This window comes from Stenella coeruleoalba (genome assembly GCF_951394435.1).
Source record: "Stenella coeruleoalba genome assembly, chromosome: 16".
In the NCBI taxonomy this organism is placed as follows: Eukaryota; Metazoa; Chordata; class Mammalia; order Artiodactyla; family Delphinidae; genus Stenella; species Stenella coeruleoalba.
The window spans coordinates 69,715,168-69,734,396 of record NC_137162.1 but is presented as its reverse complement, the minus strand read 5'-3'; the positions used below and the strand labels follow the sequence as shown (position 1 = coordinate 69,734,396).

Here is a 19,229-nt window from a genome sequence, read left to right as displayed (position 1 = left end):
CAGTATTCCTGGTAATGACTAACAAATGTCAATATTTAGAGAAAAACCAGAGATTCATAAATATTGAATATTTATTAAAACAATCATAACAAAAAGCACATTTTAAAATAACATTTAGAACATCTGTGAGCAGTTATTTTTAGAACAATTTAAAATATTTACAGAATTAAAAAAAAATTATAAATCATGAGTTGTCTTCCCAAGTAACTTGCATTGTTCTTTCTGTGAAAAAAATTATGATTTTTGTCTTTGTGGTAAAAACAAACAATAGCAAAGTGATGTGAAGAAAAGAGTCCATTAACAGGATGATTTTGGCAGGAAAAGATGCACTAGTAATAGTTGATAATGGAAATTAGTATATTTAGGTAAATAATAAATATTTATTTTTAAGTCTTAGTTATGTAAACATTTGGCAATATTTGGGGCATCCTAAGTAAATTTCTTTGGTTCAACAGAGCTTATAAGATGGCCTGCACTACTGCTGATAACTCAGAAAAATGTATTATATTTTTCTGTGCTGTACAATTCCTTATGGGACACTGAACCAAAGCCACAAAACATGGTTTGCAATCATTTTTTTAATGCTACATGAGTGGCAAAACTAGTACTTTCAATCTCAACTGTATATAGCTCCATAGCTAAAGATGGAAAAAACATGTATATTGATTTTAATAGTTAAGTAGTTATTAATATTTGGATGCAAAGATACTGTCTTTGAAACCCTGTAAGAAATAAAAATCATACTGATTTAGGCCAATAGAAAAAAAGGCCAGGAAAAACTTATGTTAGTTAAAAATGATTTCTATGGCTACCTGAGGAGTTCTTTCTGGTTCTATATTATGACCACAATAAAATGAGCCTGTAAAAGAGCAGGGGCAATAAAAACAGCCCTGAGGATCACCCAACTTTTTATTGTTTTGGAGTGAAAACATGAAAGTGCACCATAAGAAAAAAAATATCTCAAAATTTTACCAAAGTACTTTGCCTATGGTACATATTTCAGAACTATCTCATAAAGTTGTTATACTATTTTGGTATTTCTGTAACCAAATCTCCTATATGAGATGTAAGAACCTCTTTTATGCCCAAATTCACTCTACATAAAATAATGTTATAATGAGATTCCATTGCATTCATAGTGTTACTACTAATATTACATGATTTCCACTTTATTTTACACTGGAAAAATCTCAAATGCAGAGATGGGCTTATTTTGAATAATGCAAGGTTCAAAATCAATTTAAAGATTTTAATGCTTCAAAAATAATCCAATAAATTTGCCTTCCTTTGAAAAAGGTAGAATTTTAGATTCTTTTCATTCAATGAAGATTAAAAAATACTTACAATATGGTCACATTTTCAAAACATATATCTGTGATTGTTTTATCCACAATCACCATGTCAGTATCAAAAACTTCAGCTCCCATTTTGAATAAACAAAAAATGGCATAGCGCTGTGATCCTGGAGAAGAAAAACAACATAACACAATGATTCATGTGATGAATCATGCCTATATTATGTTAAAATCTGCTTGAAAATGAAAATAATTAGCCTAAATATTTGCTAATAGATTCTTATTTTCATACATTGTACACTGTAATCCTTTAACTTTTTATAGAGACTGTTTTGCCAATATATATTAATAGCTTGCCCAACTAAGGCACAACAATGAAAGTAGGGAGTATCAAAAAATAAAGTTAAAAATAGAGGCCTCTCAGCAGCCTAAAAGTACCCACCAAACTCACAAATTTTATTCCTAGAAAACTCTTTAAGCTTTAATTAATAGCAAATTTATTATTTTATATACATACTATTACCCCTGTCATTTGGTTTCCAAGTATATTTTAAGAAAAATAAGTTTTCTATTATGAGAGGTTAGGAGCAAGCACATTAACAGCAAAACATTTTCCACCAAACTGAAAGGGAGGAAACCACAAAAACAATAAAAAGTAGACATGTGAATACAAAAACCATAGCTGCTGGGCCTTCTAATTTGATGATGTTTTTAAGCAGTATTAGGTGATTAAAGGACTGAAACCTCATTACTGAGAAAATGTACCTCTTCAGAAAAACTTAACTCTCTACTGCAATCAGAAAGATGTACTTAATACCTGCATGTATTCCTTTGTAAAGTAATTTATATTTCCTAATTGAATAACAAATGTACTAATCTGATTTTGGATTTTTCATATAAAACTAATTGTGCTCAATGTGATTCAGATTTTAAAGTATGAGGAACAAAGCTATCACAATAGACAAGAAAGATAAAGGATTATCATATCTTTTCTGCTTTGCCTCTAACAGCTAAAAATCATTTGAGGTTCATTTCCATGACCCACAATGCATGGATTTGTTAAGACTATATGAAGCCATAAAATGCTGAAGGGGAAAACAATCAGATCAAGCTAAAAATCTTTTCCTCTTACATCCTGTTAAATAATCTGAAGTAAGAAAACAAGGCAGAAAGATCTCCAAGATCTTGGTCAAATAATGTTGCCTTTACCATGACTCAAACATTTCCTTCCATTGCACAATTCCCTTCTCTATTACCTGTTACTCACCATCCTTGCACAGGTTCCTATCAACAAGATTCTGCTTATTCTGTCAAATGATATCCATTTATTTCACTGGAGAAGCAGTTTTTTCTCCTAATAATCTCAAATTTACTACATATTACAGAAGATATTTCAATTACAATTAAAATCATACATACGTTCTTTACTGCTGAAGTGATCAGAGTCTTTCCACATTAGTGGTATACGAATATCTATAGAGGAGGGGGAAAAGAAATGACAAGTAATAATTTTGGTAAATTTCATTTCTTAGAGTGAAATAAACCTCTGAATTCCACAATGGATTCTGACCATTAAAGCCAATATTTATTTATTACTTAAATATTCAAACACAATAATGTTTTCTCTTAAAAACAGCTTAGACTAGGAATATAAAATCTGTTATATTTATTTTACTAAAAAAACCCACCAACTACTACTCAAGAAATTAATTGATTAAGAAAGGTCTGTAATAAGCTTATGCCATAAAATTTTCTTTTCATGATTTATGTTTTTGAAATAGGTGAAATTTGGGTAACCTAGTGTTCAATTTCTATTTTGGGTAAGCAGTAGCAGCAAATGTAGTTAAATATATTTCAAAATCATAGAATAGTAAGAGGTAGAAATGACTTTAGAACTTTTGTCCACTATGCAAACTTTAAAGATGAAGAAAATTAAGTTGTCTAAGATTGACTTGTCTAAGATCATCGGTTTCTGGGAGAGACCCAGCTCTTAACAAACAAATCCAAGATCTCTCCATTAAGAAGATTTAACTTGTCTACAAAAGAATTTGCAGATCTTTGTATATTCATGTTACAAACTGTAGCATTTTCCTTAAGAAAACTAAAAAGAGGAATGTATTACTTCTTTCAGGCCAAGAAAAGGGCGTACGTTCTAAAAGTGAGCTAAACATATTTCTCTCATTCACACGTTCTTCAAACTCCAAAGTGACTGTGTTAACAATCTTTATTCCGGAAATTAATCTAGAGCTTTGACACAGTCAAAATTTTGCCTTCCTAGTTTTCTCCATTCTTCCCTTTACTTTTAATACTAGGTTAACATTATGTAGTAACAATTTTCCTCTGACATTCTTATGCTATCTGCATAGTTTCAAAGTTAGAGAATTAAGGTATTACCAAATAGATTAAGATGTGTGATTACAGCAATACACAGCACAGTAGAAATCTCAATGATAAAGTGAAGTTAGTTTTAATTTTTAATTTTGTACTCAGTACAAAAACGATATCGAACCTTTCTGGAAAATTTCTGTTTAAGACATTTCCTTATTACACTTAGGAAGTTTATTTGCATATTTTTCATACCTATTAATTATGCCACTTTCAAATAATTATAAATCTTTCTGAACATAAGCTATTTGGCTACCTTTATGATGTGCTTCACTTTTAGATCCCATGATCTTTTGTCTACATTTTTATTTGTTTAGAATTCTAAGGTTCTTAGTGCCTATTTCCAATTTCCTTTCTAGAACATCTTTGTATTACTCCATCCCTATTCTGCCAACCAGGTAGAAAGCTTGGCTAAACACTTTACATACATTTCATCCAACAATAATTTTTAAAATATATTTACTAATTTATGGTTGTGTTTTCATTGTCATTTGTCTCAAAGTATTTTTTAATTCCCTCTTCGATTTCAACACTGACCCACTGGTTTTTTAGTACCATGTTGTTTAGTCTCCATGTAATTGTTTTTTCTTGTTTCTCTTTGTGTGGTTTATTTTCAGTTTCATGCCGTTGTACATGGAAAAGATGCTTGAAAAACTTTCTATCCTCTTAAATTTGCTGAGGCTTGTTTTGTGTCCTAGTATGTGGGTCTATCCTAGAGAGTGTTCCACGTGCACTTGAAAAGAATGTATATTCTGGATTTTTTTGGATATAATGTCCTGAAAATATCAATTAAGTTTAAATGACTGTAAAAACACAACCATTCAAAATCTGTGGCATGCAGCAAAGGCAGTCCTGAGACGGAAGTTCATAGCAATACAGGCCTTCCTCAAAAAACAAGAAAAATCTCAAATAAATAACCTAACCTACCACCTGAAAGAATTAGAAAAAAAAGAACAAACTAAACCTAAAGTCAGCAGAAGGAAGAAAACAATAAAGATCAAAGAGGAAATAAATAAAATAGAGATTTAAAAACTATAAAAAAAAAACAATAAAAACAAGAGCTGTTTTTTTGAAAGGGTAAACAAAATGGACAAACCTCTAGTCAGGCTCACCAAGAAGAGAGAGGAGCCAAATAAACAAATAAGAAATGAAAGAGGAGAAGTAAGAATGGATATTTCAGAAATACAAAAAACCATAAGAGAACACTATGAACAATTATATGCCAACAAACTGAACAACCTAGAAGAAATGGACAAGTTTCTAAAAACATAGAGCCCACCAAAATTGAATCAAGAATCAAGAAGAAACGGATAATTTGAACAGACCAATCACTAGAAGTGAAATAGAATCTCCAAAAAAAACCAAAACCAAAAACTCCAGGGGCTTCCCTCGTGGTGCAGTGGTTGAGAATCCGCCTGCCAACGCAGGGGACATGGGTTCAAGTCCTGGTCCGGGAAGATCCAACATGCTGCGGAGCAACTAAGCCCATGCGCCACAACTACTGAACCTGTGCTCTAGAGCCCACAAGCCACAACTACTGAGCCCATGTGCCACAACTACTGAAGCCCACACACCTAGAGCCCATGTTCTGTGACAAGAGAAGCCACCACAATGAGAAGCCCGTGCACCGCAATGAAGAATAGCTCCTGCTCGCCTCAACTAGAGAAAGCCCACGCCCAGCAACGAAGACCCAACACAGCCAAAAATTTAACAAAAAAATAATTAATTAAACAAACAAAAAACAAAAACAAAAACTCCCTGCAAAACAAAGTCCAGGACTGGATGGCTTCACTGTGGAATTCTACCAAACATACAAAGAACTCAGACCAATCCTTCTCAAACTATACCAAAACACTGAAGAGGAGGGAACACTCCCAAAGTCATTCTATGAAGCCACCGTCACCCTAATACCAAAATCAGACAAAAGCACTATCAAAAAAGAAAATTATAGGCCAATATCTTTGATGAATACAGATGCAGAAATTCTCAACAAAATATTAGCAAATCAAATCCAACAACACATAAAAAAGACCATATGCCATGATCAAGTTGGATTTATCCCAGGGTCACAAGGATGGTTCAACATATGCAAATCAATCAATGTGATACACCACATCAACAAAAGAAAGGACAAAAACCACATGATTATCTCAATAGATGCAAAAACAGCACTTGATAAAATTCAACATCCATTCATGATAAAAACTCTTACCAAAGTGAGTATAGAGGAAACATATCTCAACATAATAAAAGCTATTTATGGCAAACCTACAGCTGACATAATACTCAATGGTGAGAAGTTGAAAGCCTTCTCACTAAATTCTGGAACAAGACAAGGATGCCCAATCTAACCACTTTTTTTTTTTTTTCTTTTTTTTGGTCCCACCTCATAGTTTGTGGGATCTTAGTTCCCAACCAGGGACTGAACCCGGGCCCACAGCAGTGAAAGCACAAAGTCTTAACCACTGGACCACCAGGGAATTCCTTCACCACTTCTATTCAACATAGCATTGGAAGTCTAGCCACAGCAATCAGACAAGAAAAAAATAAATAAAATATATCCAAATTGGAAGGCAATAGGTTACATTGTCATTATATGCAGATGACATGATAGTACATAGAAAGAACCCTAAAGACTCCATACAAAAACTATTAGAACTGACAAACAAATTCAGCAAGGTAGCAGGATACAAGATTAACATACAGAAATCTGTTGCATTTATTTACGATAACAATGAAATACCAGAAAGGGAAAGTTAAAAAAAAAAATCACTTTTAAAATCACATCAAAAAAATAAAATATTTAGGAATAAACCTGACCAAGGAGGTGACATATGCTGAGAACTATAAAAACACTGATAAGGGAAATTAAAGATGATTTAAAGAAATGGAAAGATATACCATGCTCTTGGATTGGAAGAATTAATATTGTTAAAATGGCCATACTACCCAAAGCAATCTACAGAATTAATGCAATCCCTGTCACATTAACCCCTGTCACTTTATACCAAACTTGAATAATCGTAAAATTTATACAGAACAATAAAAGACCCAGAATTGTCAAAGCAATCTTGAGGAAAAAGAACAAAGCTAGAGGCATAATTCTCCCAGACTTCAGACAATACCTCAAAGCTACAGTAATCAAAACAGCATGGACTGGCACAAAAACAGACATATGGATCAACAGAACAGAAAAGAGAGTCCAGAAATAAACCCACACACCAATAGTCAATTAATTTTCAAGAAAGGAGGCAAGAATATACAATGGAAAAAAGACAATCTCTTTGGCAAGTGATGTTGGGAAAGCTGGACAGCTACATGTAAATCAATGAAGTTAGAACACTCCCTCAACACCATACACAAAAACTCAAAATGGCTTAAAGACTTAAATATAAAACAGGATACCATAAAACTCCTAGAAGAGACCATAAGCAAAACATTCTCTGACATAAATCATACCAATGTTTTCTTAGGTCAGTCTCCCAAGGCAATAGAAATAAAAGCAAAAACAAAATGGGACCTAATCAAACTTAAAAGCTTTTGCACAGCAAAAGAAATCATAAACGAAGCGAAAAGACAATCTACGGACTGGGAGAAAGTATTGATATTTGTAAATGATGCAATCCATGAGGCCTTAATTTCCAAAACATATAAACAACTCATACAACTCAGTAACAAAAAAAAACAAACAAGTCAATCAAAAAATGGGCAGAAATCCTAAATAGACATTTCTCCAAAGAAGACCTACAGATGGCCAACAGGCACATAAAGATGCTCAACATCACTATTTTTTAGAGAAATGCAAATCAAAACTACAAAAATTACCTGACCAGTGAGGTACCATCTCATGCTGGTCAGGATGGCCATCATGAAAAAGTCTACAAGTAACAAATGCTGGAGCGGGTATGGAAAAAAGGGAACCCTCCTACACTGTTCGTGGGAATGTAAATTGGTGCAGCCACGATGGAGAACAGAATGGAAGTTCCTCAAAAAACTAAAAATAGAGTTGCCATGTGATCCAGCAATCCCAGTCCGGGCATATATCCAGACAAAACTATAATTTGAAAAAATACATGCACACCAATGTTCATAGCAGCACTATTTACAACAGCCAAGACATGGAAGCAACTCAAATGTCCATTGAGAGATGAATGAATAAAAAAGATGTGGTACATAAATACAATGGAATACTACTCAGCCATAAAAAAGAATGAAATAATGCCATTTGTAGCAATATGAATGGACCTAGATATTATCATACTGTGAGGCAAGTCAAAAAGAGAAAGACAAACACCATATGGTATCATTTATATTTTGGATCTAAAATACAACACGAACTTATTTACAAAACAGAAATAGACTCACAGACACAGAGAACAAACTTACAGTTACCAAAGGGGAAAGGGGGTGGGCGAGGGATAAATTAGGAGTTTGGGATTAGCAGATACAAACTACTATATATAAAATAAACAACAGGTCCTACTGTTTAGCACAGGGAACTATATTCATATCTTGTAATAACCTATAATAGAGAAGAATATGAAATAGAATATATATATATACACACACATATATGTATAACGGAATCACTTTGCTGTATGCCAGAAAGTAACACAACATTGTAAACTCACTGTACTTCAATTAAATATACATATATTTACTAATTTAATAGTCAAGTGACAGGATTTAATTGTTTACGTTTTCTTTTCTTTTTAAAAATATTTATTTATTTATTTGGTTGCACCGGATCTTAGTTGCAGCACGCGGGATCTTCATTGCTGCATGTGGGACCTCTAGTTGTGGCATATGGGATCTAGTTCCTTGACAAGGGATCGAAGGCAGGTATTGGGAACATGGAGTCTTAGCCACTGGACATTTGCATTTTCTTGACTAAGAAAAATGTTAATAAACTTACTGGCCAGTTCAGTGAATATGTTTGTATCCATGGCCCATTTTTCTTTTTCTTTTTAAAAATATATTTATGGTTTGTACTTTTAAAAATTAATTATTTAGGGACTTCCCTGGTGGTGCAGTGATTCAGAATCTGCCTGCCGAGGCAGGGGACACGGGTTCGAGCCCTGGTCTAGGAAGATCCCACATGCCGCAGAGCAACTAAGCCCAGGCGCCACAACTACTGAGCCTGCGCTCTAGAGCCTGCAAGCCACAACTACTGAGCCCATGCTCTAGAGCCTGTGAGCCACAACTACTGAGCCTGTGTGCCACAACTACTGAAGCCCGTGAGCCTAGAGCCCGTGCTCCACAACAAGAGAAGCCATCACAATGAGAAGCCCATGCACGGCAACAACAAATAACCCCCCCTCGCCGCAACTAAAGAAAGCCCACGTGGCAATGAAGACCCAATTCAAATGAATGAATGAATAAATGAATGAATGAATGAATGAATGAATCTTAATAAATAAATGAATGAATGAATCTTAAAAAATTATTTAATATTTGTAAGATTTTTGAGTATGTGAGGTAAACATATAAATATTCTTCTTATAAAAACAGTTCTAGCTCCATTTATATATTTAATAGGCCTTCTCTTCTTCACTGATTGAATGATGCCATCTTTATCATATATGCCATTCTGAGTAAGTGTTCTTTCCTTGGCTATATGCTTTATAGATCTAATTGAATCGTTATCTATCCTGATACCAATACCATACCATCATAACCATTGAAACATTATAATATACTTTACCATCTGTCAGAAATATGTCCTTCCAAAAACATTTTATTCTCTCTTGCTAATTTCTTTAAGTAAATCTTAGAAATAATGTGTCAAAATTCCCCCTCCAATGTTTTATTAGAATTCTAGTATCCAAAGTAACTTGGGAACTGTTAACTTTACAATATGCTATTTACATAGAGTAGCATAATACAGTTACCCTCATATTTTTATTACGGTTATTCATGCGGTATTTAATGTTTTTGTTTTTTGCTGCTTTTACTGTAACTCGTTCTTGCTGGTGTTGAGAGCAGCTACAACTTTTTATGTATATATCTTGAATCTAGCCACTTTTACTGAATTCTTTATTAATTCAAACAATGTTTCAGTAAATTTCCTTATATTTTCTAGGTCTGCAATCTATTATCTTCAAATAGTACTCAATTTATCTATTTATTTTCAGTAGTTTCATCTTTCATTCTTACTATTTTAGCTAAAATTTCTAAAACTCTTTTGTAATATTAATATAATAGACATTGCTATTTTGTTCTTGATTTTAATGGGCTCACCTTTACTGTTTTATAATTATGACTTGGCTGATGTCCTGTCAAAGGGCCTGCTTCTTTCTTGACCAGAATTGCTGCCTCGCTGCAGTTCACAACTGTTCTTTTTCACAGCTATTCTTTTTCTAGTAGGGTGGTATTAACTATTTACACTATCTTGGAAGGAACATGGACCCTTACTTACTTTGCTGTACAACCATGGCCTATTGGTCAGTCTTGCCCTTTCCCATGCCTAGCTATGTCAGATCCTCAAGAGGAGAAGGTGGACATTTCTTATCTATTTCCCAGGTGGTCACGTACCGTTCAGATGGCAAAAGATGTGTAACTCATTAGCTACATTTTAAAATTCAGTCTCGACGAGCAGAAATTCCTTCCAGCTTCTTGCAAATGGTTGACTCAGTTTTAATTTACAGTACTCTTACTTTTGTCTTTTTTTTAATGTCTTAATTGACACTTTAATGGTAAAGTAAAGAGCCATAATAGGATCGCTAACTTGATGCTATCAGGTCCTAGAAGTCTATCGTTTTCAAAAGTGAAAACCGAGGTACTTTGTGAACTGACTTGGCTTTAGTCATCGAATTAGTAGTTAGTGAATAGGCTGAGACAATTACCATATGCAATTATTTGGTGTTGAGCAGAAACAATCGGGATAAACCTCAATTATTCTTTTTACTTTTATAAAGATCTGGCCAGTGAGTGGTGAAGCTAGAAATAGAAATCCCAGGTATCTCCTGGAAATCAATGTAATCTCAGAAACATTATGAAAACTTTGTTGCAAATATTCATTTTGATCAAAACAAAAGTCACATTTTCATTCCCATGTCAAAAGAAAATGGATTTATAAAGGTGAATTAGTTTTTAATGTTCTTTGTTTTTATCTTTCACAAATATACAGACAAGATATAATTAAGCCTAAGGAAAGATGTAAACAAATTACATATGTATCCCATTTTCTGAGACTTTTGGCTCCTTAATTTAATTTAAAATGATCTTTTAAAAAGAAGAAACACATGCAGAAATAAGTTTAATTTCTATACTCGAGTATTCATGGTCAAGAAAATAGTTTTTTCTCTACTTTAAATGTTTTTATTTAAACACTCTTCTAAATGGAGAGTTAATGCTAATTTCATGATTGCTACAGTCAATAAACTATTATGAAATGACAGTAGAGGCTAACTTTATCATGGCATTCAGTCTTCAACAGCAATTTAACACATCTCATTTGTGTACTGAGTGGCACTACATCAGAAGCAAGGAATGGAGGATTATGTTTAAGTATTTTTAGAAAACCTCCTTTAAAGATCTATAATATTTTGTTTTTTCACATTAAAATGTATTGAACATAGTGAACAACTAATATGTAAAAGTGCTATGCTTGGCATCAAAAGGATAAATAAGATATAAAACATGTTTTATTCCATTCATAATTGGAAAGATGAAAACATAAATATAAATAACTATAAAACAAGCAATGGATTTTTATATATAGCTCAGATATTCTTCTGAAGAATTTTTGCTGAGGGTAATTCCTCTGATTTAGGACAGTTATTTCATATGTAAAATTCAGGTATATCCTTCCTGTAGGAGAATTTTTAACATGAAGACATTTTTAAAAACAGTTCCTTGGGAAAAAAAAAAAACAACCACCAAACAATTCCTTGGGTAAGAGGGCCTGAAATACAGCAGCAGCCTCCCTGAGGCTTTTAGCCAATGAAACAAACTAGTTATTATTTAAGGACCGCTGGAGGTCTGTTGTTTCCAAAACGTACCAATGAGATAATATTTATAAAAGGTACATTATCTAACTAGTATACACATGAGTCAGCCATGTATTTATTCACTTCAATCTGTGGCATCTCCAAGCCATTGTCTTTAGCTTCCTTAACACTTTGGAGAAACTGAGACAACACAGCATAAGTGCCATCTAGTGGTAAAGTGTCTCCTAACTGCATTAAGAATTACAGAAGGGAAAAACATTTCTAGCAGGGAACAGGGAAGGCTTTATAGATGAGCAAATAGATCCTGAAGATAATATAGTTATTTCAAGAGCTAACTGGGTATTAGGAACATGGGGTGTGTTGACAGAACAGGGAGAGAAATGTCTTGCTAAAGCAGACAGCTTATGTATAGGAGTAGTGGAAGATAGGACTAGAAAAATATTTGGGAATAGAAAACTCTAGGGGGAAGTCTAGTCTCTATCCTATGGGCAATGGAGTGTAGTCATCCATCCAATCAATATTCACTGAGTGATAACTACGTACAAGCACTGTGTTAGCTCCTGGGTATATAGTGATGAACAAAACAAACAAGGTTCCAACCCTCATGGAAATTCTGGAGTAGACAAACGTTAAACACAGTATTGAAACTTCTGAGCAAAAACAGAATGGGGAGTCAAAAGACTTGAGTTTGCAGCCCAGCTCAACCAAAGTCATTTAACCTCTGAGTCTACAGAAAAAGGGAACTACCCTACCTATTACACAGTGTTGCAGTGAGGAGAAAACTTCATAATATATGTAATATACATGAAACAGTTTTCTCAAATTGTAAAAATTCTACACAAATGTAGAGCATAATGATGAAAACAGTGTTTTAGAACAAATATTCTGATAGAGGTATGCAAAATAAAATGAAAAAAGAAAAGGGACATAGGGAATTAAAAAGCCCCACTAACTCTAGGAAGTTACTTTATAGAATTTATTCAGCAATAGAAAAATGATCCAATATAGCATACCTGATATGGCAATCCTTCCCTTACATGCTGTTCGTGCTTTACTTTCAAAATTCACATCACTGTCAAAAGAAAAAAAACCCTAATGAAAAAAAGGATCTTCTCTAATAAGCAATTGTTTTAACGAACTTTCACAAATGCCTAAATATTAAAAAAAACCACATCCTTGAATAATAATGACTTCCAGTTAACAAACTATTTGATTTAAACTTTATGATGTTTAGTCAACAGTAGCTGGCTTTAAAAGAAATATATAGAACCATTATCTTTGATTTTTTTCATACAAGCTTTACATTCCCTGATGATTATATAATGGCTTACTCTACAATGAAAGGCTTTTGTGACCTCTTACATTTAAAAACAAGATGTGCAATATTTGTACAGGTCCTAGGAAGTATAATACATTGCATCACCATTTCATAAATTATATTTCTAGCTTACCAGATTATAGTTGCCTGAAAAAGTTAATGAACTTCCCAACCATGAACATGCTGCCCAAGAGTATCTTATCCTTATAAAATCTAACAAATATTTAAAAAATTACTCTCTGCTACATATTCATGTGTGGTAATATCATATTTCATTTCCTTGAAGTTCTAAAAAGCTAAGCATACACTGAAACAATAAATGAACTAAGTTGGCAAAGGAAGGGAGTAGCCCTCTAGAGAGAATAAAATGTGGAGAGGAAAACATTATCATGACAATAGAAAAGGTCTCAAAGGAAATTCTTGGGATATAAGACACTTCCAGTTCTGACTGTAGACTATACTATTATCATAAAAATTTTTTTCAGGGACTTCCCTGGTGGTGCAGTGGTTAACACTCCATGCTCCCAATGCAGGGGGCCTGGGTTCAATCCCTGGTATGGGAACTGGATCCCACGTGCATGCCACAACTAAGAGTTTGCATGCCACAACTAAGGAGCCCACGTACCACAACTAAGAAGCTGGTGAGCCGCAACAAAGGAGCCCATGAACTGCAACTAAGGAGCCCACGAGCTGCAACTAAGACCCGACACAACCAAATAAATAAATACTTAAATATTAAAAAAAATTTTTTTTCAAAATAGTTATCTTCTATTAGACCAAATCAATCCCATCTCTGAATAGTTATCCAATATCCTATTTCCTAATAACCTGCATTTAGAGATTAGCATTCCATTTCTAGAGCAATGTATCCAGGAGTATTCTTCTTTGCACTCTTTTTTGGCCTCTATTTAATTTGGTTAGCCAATTAACTGCCAGTTAATTTAACTAGGTACTTCAAATACGTGGTAAGATAGAAACTTTTCATTTGAATACTGTTTTGATTCTAAAAGGGCTTTTGGAGAAAGATTGGGTGGGAGTTTGAAGTGTATCTAACTAAGTTTCAGGAGAGTGACACACCTTAACACATTTCAGTAGCCTTGTTAAAAAGATTGCATATATATTCATTATCATGCATCCAAATTTGAAAACAAAATACATCATCCCACCTTTTTTTACTCTCTTAGTGGATTAAGCACATAAGTATTACAGGTGAAATATATTCCAAAGGAGCAAAAAGAATTTACTGATGTATTGAAGTCGATAAGCTTATATGGGACATTTATACGGTATTTACAGAATCAAGCACTAGGTGTAACTAAAGTAATGTTGTAGACTTACAGCCATAAATTTTCAGGATCCTATCTAATTACCTTATGGTCACACTGGTATTTAAGTTAAAAGGAAATTCACTCAGTGAAAAATAAAAGTACTCATTATTTCAAAATAATGTTTTGTTGAATCATAAATTTTAAAAAGAGTCAAGTTCGGTATTTTATACTCAAGTTCAGTTTGTCACGTTGGAGAATTTTAGCTGGCTTATTAATTCATCAGAGTGAAAAATTCAATTGAATAGTCTACTATGTTGTGGTGAAAATAATATACTGAAAGGCCCACTAGAAACCAAACACAAATCTCAATTTCCTCAAATTGGTACAAGAAATACAATATAAATACAGTTGGTTGGCATTTGTAATACTTCTAAAAACACGTTCTATATGAGCAATGCATAATATAAATTCTTAAAATATTTATTTCAGTGAAAAAATACAAGGAAGCTCTAATACAGTGAGTAACTTGAGTATTATGGAATAGGTCATAAATTATGTTAAAATTGAAATCCATTAGGCATTATTAAATTGGATTAAACTTGAGGCTTTGGCAGACAAGTGAAATTCTAAAATACTAGAATCACCAAAAGCAAACTTGCTGAACATTTACCAAAAAAATTTTTCCCCTCCAAACTATTCAACCACCTGGCAGAGTATAGCTTTCTCCCCTATAAGTATAAAATTACTTGCATAGGCATTTTCAGGACCTGTCAACAAACTTATTATATACAAATATTATCAAATTATAATATAAATCCAATTAACCATATAATCTTACAGAATGATTCTTTCTTTAAAAAATTGAGAGATGAACTAAAGTAATCCAGACTCATGTTTCAGAAGCTTGAATTATTTTCATTTCAAATAACTCAACTGCTATTTAGGGTGCTAAAATGTGATGTTTTTCTAATTAATCCAAATTGACAATAAATTGTTAAACATTATCTGTTTAATAATGTGCTACTGTAGCTAACAGTTTGCTACAGTTAAATCAATAGTTGTTTTAAAATCTGCAATGTTAATGTCAATTCTAAATGCTACAGTTAGAGAGCCAGTCTGAGGAAAAAGCAAATAACCACAAAATCATTCAAACAAAAGCACAGCTAAACAATAGTGTACCTTATTCTTTTTTTTTTGTACCTTATTCTTATGAACCCAGTTTAGAGCATTATTTTGGTAAGACTTGTAATTTAAAAGATAGAGATAAAAATATATAAGACAAACTTTTAACTTTGTTTTATTAACTTATATTTCTGCCTGTAGGTAAATAAAATGACCAACAGAGGGTGCCAATCAGCCACTTTGTTGCTCAAAAATCTGTATTAAAATTGGCCAAGTAAATACATATTATCCTATTTTATATTGTTCCATATGGGAATTTAAAATAGCATTTCTTTTCCAGAATTAACAAGATACAATGAGAAATAACACAATGATGAAAGAATTTTATATTAACAAAGCATTTAGAAGAATTCTAAATACTATTCTATTATTTCAAAGCAGGTTATAAAATTCTTCACCTCTTGTGCAAATAAGTGAAAACTAAAACACACAGAAATGCTTAATGTGGACTTTTAAACCATCCTAAAACTATGTGGTATAAAATTAATACCTTCATAACTATGTTAAGCTGGGAAGATGAGTTTTCTACTTCAAACCTTGAGACAACAACCTCTTTTCAACAGATACCAAACAATATAAAGTTTTAAAAAATAAAATAATTAATGTCTTAACTATACCATGTTTTATTGTAGAAATACCAGGAGTACATAATTTTCACTGGCAACCCACATTTTTATTTTTGTTTATATTGTAGTATATAAGCAATTAAACTAGGCAATTGGAGTATGAGAAACTAGTTTTTGTGGCATTATTAAAATCAGAATTATGGTGAATGATACCTAAAATTAGGTACTATAAATGTCTTTGACTAGTATTATTTTCACAAAGCCAAATACAGTTTTAAGAAGTTAAGGCAAGAGACAGACTAGTGGGTTGGGGCAGAGGAGAATATTATTGCTAAAATGTAAGCTCTGCAAGAATAGGGATTTTTTTGTCTATTCTGTTCACTGCTCAATCACCAGTGCCTGGTATACAGCTCAGTACATTCTAAGGCATTCAGTAAAGACTTAGTGAATACTAAATGAAGTAAAATAGGATATGTCTTTTTGGTAGAGCAAGCAGTAGATTTAGACTAAAGTCTTAGGTGTGACTCTTATCCATCAATAACTGGTTAATGAGTTGCTGTTAATCTCTTAGCCTCAGCAACCTCATCTGTAAAATGCAGGAAGTATCTACTTACCTCACAGCTACTGAATGCAATATTTTTAATGTATTCTGAATCATTCTTAGAAATGCTACACAAATACTAGGATTACTTTGTGAGTGTTTGTATTTTTGGCTTCAGTATTAACTTGGAGCTTATGTGGAAGAGGCACTAAATCATTTGTTAAAGTGATCAGAGTATGACTTTCCAGTTTGTGTAAAATAATGGTAGCCACCTAAACTGGAATCTCTCCAGGAAATCCTACAAAAGGTTTCACGTCAACAAGGAAAGCAAAATCATCTACAGCCCACACCGACAGCATAACTAGAAAAGAGACTATCACAAACTTCAATTTACATGTAAGAGAGGAAACTGACAACTGAAAACATCAAAACCAGTTCCTGGAGGCCTTACACAAGTAGAGTCTGGTATTGCAAAACGCAAATAAGATCAACTTATGATCTCCTCTAGAAGATTATAAGAAAAGAGAATGGATATAAAACCAGTGCTACCACAGCACTGGTAGGGGCTCCAAAATAATTCTGGTTCAGAAGTTGTTAGTCTTGTGGAGAAGACAGATATGCAATAGGGGAGGTATCCTTTGAAGACTGGGCCATGAAAAAAAAAAGGGAGGAGGAGGAGGGGAGAGGGACAGGGAGGGGGAGGAGGAAGAGGAGAAGAAGGAGAAAGCAGCTTAAGTTAAAAACCCTAAGAAACAAACCAGTATCAAAGTATCAGAAAACCAACCAACCAACATCCCAAAAGGAACCATTTATTAAAGAAACTACTTTTCATAGTTCCAATAATAGAAAACACTCTTGAACTAAGAAACCAAGTAAGCCTTTTTACCCAACCCCCTCCCCACCACCATCACTTGGCCCAGGAAAATGCTATATCCTACGTATTTCATTTTGTTTCATTAGGAACAACAACAAAAAAGGATCCAAACACCCATAGAAAGCTATTATAAAGTGAAAGTAGAAAGAATCAGAATGCTTCAGCTGATAAAAATACCCCACCAAAAACTTTCCAAAAAATATAGAATAACAAACAAGGTAACACGATACTCCAAAATAAATTAAGTGTAGCTAAGTAAGCTATTGCAAATATGAGAGAAACCATGAATCTGAAATCTAACACCTCACATTAGTAAAGGATAAAGAGCAGGTAAATAATGCAAAAAGAAGAAAAAAAATAAGAGAACAAGGAAAGAAGCTGGAAAAAATTAAATCATCTCTAAAATGAAGAGTAAATACAAGGTGCCCAAGGACAAAAATATAAAACTGAAAGTACACTAAGGGACACAGTGGATGAGAACCCAAAGAACCAAAAGAACAAAAATAAAATAAAGAGTTTAAAAACATCAAAGAAAAAGTGAAAGACATAGAAGACAGGCAAAGAAGATCCAACTTGTGTGCAACTGGAGTCCTTACATAAGAAAAATAAAATAATGAGATAGGACAGAATTAATGTTTTCTGGAGGCTTTAATTCCAGGAAAACCTGAAAATAAAAGAACTGAATCTACATATTTAAAAGGCACTAAATGAGCTAAAATGCTCAGCCGTAGTCACATTCCAGTAAAATTACCAGCCTTTAAGATAAAGAAAACATCTTTCAGCTTCCAGATAAAAAGACCAAGTCATTTACAGGGAAAAAAATCAGTCCACAAAGGAAAAAAAAATTAGACATTAGATTTGTTGATAACACGACAACAATGGAGCAAGGTATTCAAGAAGCTCAAGGAAAGAAAGTGTTGGCCAAGGATTTTGTATCCAGCCAAGCTGCACTTTAGGTACCAACACTAAAGAAAAGCACTTTAAACATGCAAGAATGTGAAGAAAACTGCACTCAGGTTGTGGAATCTACTAGCTCATGAGTTTCCTCTAAACAAGAGATAATTTTGGAAAGTACAACAAAAGGACAGGTAGTGAACATTATATATATTTAATTGCAGATCAAAGACTAAAACAAAGGTGAAGTTACAAGTACAAGATTAGTATGTAAACACTATCCACCTACCAAAGGAGAAATACAACCCTAAAAAAAAAAAGGTAGAGAAGAAAGACATGGGAAAATAGAGTAAGTTCATTGATTTCTACACAGAAAATATTAAGTGGAAACAAAATGATATCGTTTAAAGCAGAAAAACAAAATAGGAAAAGCCTAAGAAAAAAAGAACTAAGGTCATTATAAAGTTATCAGTATATAGTTTATAAATATAAAGTTCTAGTAACTTCTATGACCAATAAAACTCTTCTTAAATTAAATAAAGAAAACAGACCAGGCTTCCCTGGTTGCACAGTGGTTAAGAATCCGTCTGCCAATGCAGGGGACACAGGTTCAAGCCCTGGTCCGCGAAGACCCCACATGCCGCGGAGCAACTAAGCCCATGTATCACAGCTACTGAGCCTGTGCCCTAGAGCCTGCGAGCCACACGTACTGAAGCCCACGTGCCTAGATAGGGCCCATGCTCCGCAACAAGAGAAGCCACTGCAATGAGGAGCCCATGCACCGCAACAAAGAGTACCCCCGCTTGCCGCAACTACAGAAAGCCCACGCACAGCAACGAAGACCCAACGCAGCCAAAAATAAATAAATTAATATTTAAAAAAAGAAAACAGACCACAGGGTAAAAGACAAGCTATAATTATAATACACGTAAGTTAACATAACATAAAAGAACA

General features: G+C 33.5%; 1 protein-coding gene across 12 annotated transcripts in view; it reads right to left on the bottom strand.

Moving 5' to 3' along the window:
- RTKN2 (rhotekin 2) overlaps positions 1-19,229 on the bottom strand; it is a 213,618-nt gene that overhangs the window by 127,882 nt on the left and 66,507 nt on the right. For 11 of the 12 annotated variants that reach the window (XR_013824351.1, XR_013824352.1, XR_013824353.1 and 8 more), the window contains 3 exons: positions 12,646-12,704; positions 2,715-2,768; positions 1,345-1,462 (listed from right to left, as the gene is read on the bottom strand). Coding sequence is in view for 6 of the 12 variants with exons in the window: in XM_079900723.1 (XP_079756849.1) it covers positions 1,345-1,462; positions 2,715-2,768; positions 12,646-12,704 (231 nt within the window). In the remaining 6 variants the exon portion in view is untranslated. Of the gene's footprint in view, positions 1-1,344; positions 1,463-2,714; positions 2,769-11,091; positions 11,146-12,645; positions 12,705-19,229 lie in introns of those variants that run through there. The other variant, XM_079900720.1, reaches the window with a different exon arrangement.